The 6,497-nt window shown below is 37.9% G+C and overlaps 1 protein-coding gene across 1 annotated transcript in view; it reads left to right on the forward strand.

Annotated features, from left to right (window-relative positions):
- Nucleotides 1–6,497, forward strand: part of LOC106461678 — a 28,895-nt gene that overhangs the window by 16,870 nt on the left and 5,528 nt on the right. Inside the window, exon 3 of the mRNA XM_013921523.2 lies at nt 5,294–5,627. Within this exon, the coding sequence (XP_013776977.2) occupies nt 5,294–5,627 (334 nt within the window). The remainder of the gene's footprint in view (nt 1–5,293; nt 5,628–6,497) is intronic.

Raw genomic sequence — 6,497 nt, forward strand, 5'->3', positions numbered from 1 at the left:
TGGTGTGGTGTGTGTGTGTTAATGTGTTAAAACTCGCGATAATACAAATGAAACCTCTGGTGTGGTGTGTGTGTGTTAATGTGTTAAAACTCGCGATAATACAAATGAAACCTCTGGTGTGAGGTGTGTGTGTGTTAATGTGTTAAAACTCGCGATAATACAAATGAAACCTCTGGTGTGAGGTGTGTGTCTGTTAATGTGTTAAAACTCGCGATAATACAAATGAAACTGTTCCACATCTGTAAGGTTGTTCCCTTCGTATTAATGCATCTCGTTTTATTTAGGTGAGTTGTGTTTTGAAAGGGAGGACCCACAAAATTACATTACAACATTTTATTGTTGGCCCTGGTTCTAAATCCAAGAGAAAGAAATTCAGTCACGTAATCTTGAACACTTCCTTGCAACAGCGCTAAAATCCGGGGTTCAATTTCCCGAGGCGATCTTTTGACGTAAGTTCACTAAACAGCACGAATAGTTGTAAATATCAAGTATTATCGTATAGAACCTTAACATTAGGAAAAACATATTAGTTTTTCACACCTTTCTGATTTGATTTGTTTGTTTGTTTTAGAGCAAAGCCACGTTGGGCTATCTACTGTGTCCAACGCTATGAGATGGTGACAGAATAACTAAAACGTTGATTAACAAAGATCATTTTCTTCAGTTGATTGAACCGTGCATTTATTTTACTTTGCAATAATTCAGCTTCGTTTCGTTTCATAGACGGCTATAAACACCTCTTAGTTACTTTTTTCTTTACTACGAGTTTTATTCTTCCGTTTACATGAGTTTCTTTGTTTCAACTTGTAAAATCATGTCCTACATCGAACACTCATAACTGTTTCATACTCTGTACACTATTATAAATACCATTACTACACTTGTTTACTTTACGTGTAGTTTTATCTACGCGAGTTTGTTTATCTGACCACGTAAATGTTTTTTTTTTTTTCCAAATAGTCTAGGATTTATTGATCTAACACATAATGCTTGCAAGAAAGCGTAGCTTAAATGGCGTGTTTGAAAATGATAGAATAAGGAAGCTTCAAGCGAAGGGCATGAAAACTACCGCAAATGTTCTGCGGGTCGCAGCTTGTATAGAATAATATTGAAAGCATTGAATAATTGAGAAGCAAATATGCTTATATCATGTTCTTTGAATTTTTTCCTACATAAATTATAAGAACATTAGTTCGTTTTGCAACCCACCCCTTTTCTCTTTTTGTAAACTTTCGTCTCTTAAATCCAGCAAAGAAAAACAAATTCTGGCGATCAAAAGAAAAACAACGTTTAAAGTCAATTAATATTTTACCGCCCAGATCTGATAAAGTATGCCTTGCTTTTATCTTCAACTGATAGAAAATTACATTTTTTCTTCAGCATTTGTTGGAAAGATAATCACCACCACACCTGGGTAAGGAGGTATCCCGTATTGTTCTTATTAGGCTTTGAGGGACAACATTATAGTTTGAACTGAGTAAGGCACGAGCTCCCGTGTTGTTCTTACGAGACCTTGAGGGACAACATTATAGTTTTAACTGAGTAAGGCACGAGCTCCCGTATTGTTCTTACTAGGCTTTGAGGGACAACATTATAGTTTGAACTTAGTAAGATACGAGCTCCCGTATTGTTCTTACTAAGCTTTGAGGGACATAATTTCAAAACAAATCTTCGCATCAAACCAAAGAGATTTAGTATGTTTGAAGATTCTATTCACCAAACAAAAAAAAAACAAAAGTATTAAAAATGTAAAAACAGGCTGATAACAAATAAATTAAATAATAATTAAACTTCGCTAATTTCTCGTAGCATCGGTTCATTCATACAACATGATAGAACAACAATAACCAGGAACGTGAGAAAGTTGGCAGAGGTTAATAACGGAATGGATAACAAGGAAAGTCGAATAATAATTTCTATAAATTTCCAGCTGTGAGTCGTAATTTTTTTTATTCTTTTATACACGTGAGGCATTTTAAAATCGCAAAACGCTATTATTTTTTTCCATTATTTATTCATTTTAATACTATCAAGGTTATGAATGTGGTTATACCTTGGTGGTTAGATGTTCGTACGTCTGTGAAGGTGAAGATCCACAAGATTAGTAATTCAATTTATCATAAAACTATAATGTTGTACCTCAAGGTCTTGTAAGAACAACACGGGAGCTTGTGCCTTACTCAGTTAAAACTATAATGTTGTCCCTCAAGGTCTCGTAAGAACAACACGGGAGCTCGTGCCTTACTCAGTTAAAACTATAATGTTGTCCCTCAAGGTCTCGTAAGAACAACACGGGAGCTCGTGCCTTACTCAGTTAAAACTATAATGTGTCCCTCAAAGCTCGTAAGAACAACACGGGAGCTCGTGCCTTACTCAGTTAAAACTATAATGCAAAATTATTTTGTTTAAAAACCCTTAAACCTCTTTTCTTCCCTACCCCTTCTTTCGCCCAACGGATTTTTAAGGGACGGCTAAACGGTTATTGGTCTTTGATCTAACACGCGGAACGAGATCTTAAGTTTATTTTACACAGTAAGGCTTGGAATGGCCTGGTGTTTAGGGCGCTCGACTCGCTGACTGAGGGTCGCGGGTTTCGAATCCCCGTTCCATCAAACATGCTCGCCCTTTCAGCCGTGGGGGCGTTATATTGTGACGGTCAATCCCATTATTCGTTGGTAAAAGAGTAGCCCCAACAGTTGGCGGTGGGTGGTGATGACTAGCTGCCTTCCCTCTAGTCTTACACTGCAAAATTAGGGAGAGCTAGCGCAGATAGCCCTCGTGTAGCTTTGCGCGAAATTCAAAACAAACAAACATTTCGTTGCTAAAAGAGTAGCTCAAGAGTTGGCGGTGGGTGGTGTTGAATAGCTTCTTTCCCTCTCTAGTCTATCACGTCTAAGTTAGTGATGGGCAGTGCAGATAGTCCTCGTTTCAAGATGTTTCTAGAAGAATAAAAAAAAGTTTTTAAAATGTACACGAATCTTGCATCAGAGACTTTTGGTCATGTCTACTGATGATTTAGAAAACGACTGGTTATCCCAGGAATGTTACCATCGTACGACATGTTCACTTGCCAATTTCAACACCTGGAGCAGGTCAAGGAAAACGAGTCATTCCAGTCGTAAAAATCTTCCTCGTTTTTAGTTTCTCTACAGTACTAGTAGAACGAAAAGAAAGTAACTAAAAGTCTCTCTGTGATTCAAGGTTCTAACCTAGTTGTTTTTTTATGATATCTCTCTCACACACACAGCACAAGCCTAGAATTAGTTTTAATGATTGTAACACTGGGAGGTGGGTGGGAGGTGTTGTTTTTTTATGATATCTCTCACACACACACAGCACAAGCCTAGAATTAGTTTTAATGATTGTAACACTGGGAGGTGGGTGGGTGAAAAATACACCCACCGCGTCATGAGGTACGAAAAACGCAAAGGAGTAAGTTAAAAGTAGTCTGTCTCAACGTTTCTAAGTAGTCACCTTAAACTGTTTGTAAAATCTGTGCCGATATTTTGGAAGCAAGTAGCTTAAGTTTTAACAAGTAAACACGTTTTTTATCGAATATTAAAGAAATTAGTTGAAATTTCAATTATGGAGTCCGTAAACTGATGTTTTCCGTATTATCACTCATTTTAAGCATACAAGTTCACTGAAAAGCTGCCCATGCTGTTTTGAGTGATCCAACTCCATGTTGAAGTGAAATCTCATGAACTTTAAATACATAAAGACACCTCTACCAAATATTTATTTACGAACCTTGGTTAAATCGTCAATTATTTGCCTCTCGTGTCACACAAAGAGCCATCAAATGCCAGATTTGCATAATAATGAACTGCTGGTGATTGGCATTATTTCATGACAGTGAGTTTGCTTTGTTATAGCTACAATATAAGTTCCAGTTGTTTATTTTAACTGTATTGTACGATGTAGGACTAACATAGGACCTGAATCACCCACTAAGCTTTAACTGTATACTTTTGTTATTTTACTTAACTTATGACAAAAACCATTTCTAACTTATTAAACCGCGGTTTAGGAACTTTTTAACGAGTTAACGACATGTTTCTTTATAGAAACGTAGTCACAACTGTGGCTGTAAGCCTAAACCACAGTTTAGGAACTTTTTAACGAGTTAACGACATGTTCCTTTATAGACAAGTTGTCGCAACTGTGGCTGTAAGCCTAAACCACAGTTTAGGAACTTTTTTAACGAGTTAACGACATGTTTCTTTATAGAAAAGTAGTCGCAACTGTGGCTGTAAGCCTAAACCATAGTTTAGGAACTTTTTTAACGAGTTAACAACGGAAATCGTTTTTCTATAGAAAAGTAGTGTTAACTCTGGCTGTAAGCCAAAAACCGAAAGTCAAGTATGACGTCATTATGGAACGCTGAAGAGAATGAATTACGTCAACGTTATATCGACAACTTTCTAATTCCCCCCAAAAAAATCCTGGTGGGGTATCATTAATCACCCCCCGGTGGCTCAGTAAGTGTGAGAGCTTATAAAGATAAAAATAGGGTTTCAATACCCGAGCACTGACAGCCCATTGTGTAGTTTTGTGCCTTGTAAGTCTCTCAACTTATCGCTGGCTCACCGAGGGATAAATAACCTTCAGCCTAGCATCCTTAGATTTATGTAGCTGTGGTATGTCTTCCTTAAACAGAGTACCTTCAGCCTAGCATCCTTAGATTTATATAGCTGTGGTCTGTCTTCCTTAAACAGAGTACCTTCAGCCTAGCATCCTTAGATTTATGTAGCTGTGGTATGTCTTCCTTAAACAGAGTACCTTCAGCCTAGCATCCTTAGATAACTATAGCTGTGGTAGAAGTTATATATGAAACTGGTGTGAAACAAACTTCATAGAACTTGGTGAAACAACCCAGAGCTCTTCAGGCCAACTGAGATAGAACAAACACAGTAGAAGTCGAAACACTGTTTATATAGGACATTTGAAAGATGACAACTGTTATGATGAGAACGCCATTTACAAGCTGGCGAAGCATGATTATAATTAAATATACTTGTCGTAAGACATTACGTTAGGCCTATTAGTTATTTTTGACACTACGTTCTTAATCCGTACCACTAGCTAGAAGAGTGTATAATAATAGTATTTCAACCACGCTATATTCGTCATAGCCATTGTCGACGACGCGTTTCGTTCAATCCAGAACTTTCAACGGTAAAGTTGAAATTACTATCTAACAACTTGTTTTAATATAATCATCATAATATATAAACTTGAGCTCTTTTTATTATTAGTGAGAACTGATTATAATTATTATTTCAACCTTCAGTTCCGACAGAACCTCCAACTCCAGATCCCTTGGAAGCTCCTAAATGCGACCTCTCTCAGTGTCGGTTACCTGACTGTTTCTGCAGTTCTGACGGGACTCGAATACCCGGTGACCTGAACCCCGAAGACACGCCGCAGATGATACTGATGACGTTTGACGGAGGTTTAAACTCCCTCATCTACGAAAAATACCGACGAGTTCTGAACATAAGCCGAGAAAATCCGAATGGATGTCCGATTAAGTCGACATTTTTTGTGTCTCACGAATACACCAGCTATTTCCATGTCCAGAAGTTTTACTCGGAAGGACACGAGATAGCAATGCATTCTATAAGGTATTTGATTCAGTTTTTGTACGTCAACTCTTGATCTTAAAAACACGGGTCAGCGGCAAGATTACGGATTTACAACGCTAAAATCCGGGGTTCGTTCTCCCGCGAGGGACCAAACGCAGGTAGCGCAATGAGTGGCGATGCGCTGAAATAAAGAATATATATTGATTAGTTATCAATTAATTAATCGAACACTATTTGTTCCACAGTGGGCCAGCGATAAGTTTACTGACTTACAACGTTAAGATATAAGGTTCGATTCCCCGCAGTGGGAAGAGCGCAGACAGCCCAGTGAGAAGCGTTGTGCTAAAACAAAGAAATATATAAGTAATATATCAGTTTATTAGTTATCAATTAACTAGCCCTCCAGTGGCACAGCGGTATGTCTGCGGACTTACAACGCTAGAATCCGGGTTTCGATACCCGTGGTGGGCAGAGCACAGATGGCCCATTGAGTAGCTTTGTGCTTAATTACAAAGAAACAAAAAAAAATCAATTAACTAATCCGGCATACTCTGTTTAAAGAACACAGACCACAGCTATATAAATCTAAGGATGCTAAGCTGAAGGTACTCTGTTTAAAGAACACATACCACAGATACATAAATCTAAGGATGCTAGGCTGAAGGTACTCCTTGTTTAAAGAAGTCATACCACAGCTACATAAATCTAAGGATGCAAGGCTGAAGGTACTCTGTTTAAGGAAGACATACCACAGCTACATAAATCTAAGGATGCTAGGCTGAAGGTACTCTGTTTAAGGAAGACATACCACAGCTATATAAATCTAAGGATGCTAGGCTGAAGGTACTTCTTGTTTAAGGAAGACATACCACAGCTATATAAATCTAAGGATGCTAGGCTGAAGGTACT

The sequence above is a fragment of the Limulus polyphemus genome, unplaced genomic scaffold, assembly GCF_000517525.1.
Source record: "Limulus polyphemus unplaced genomic scaffold, Limulus_polyphemus-2.1.2 Scaffold1010, whole genome shotgun sequence".
NCBI classification, from domain to species: domain Eukaryota; kingdom Metazoa; phylum Arthropoda; class Merostomata; order Xiphosura; family Limulidae; genus Limulus; species Limulus polyphemus.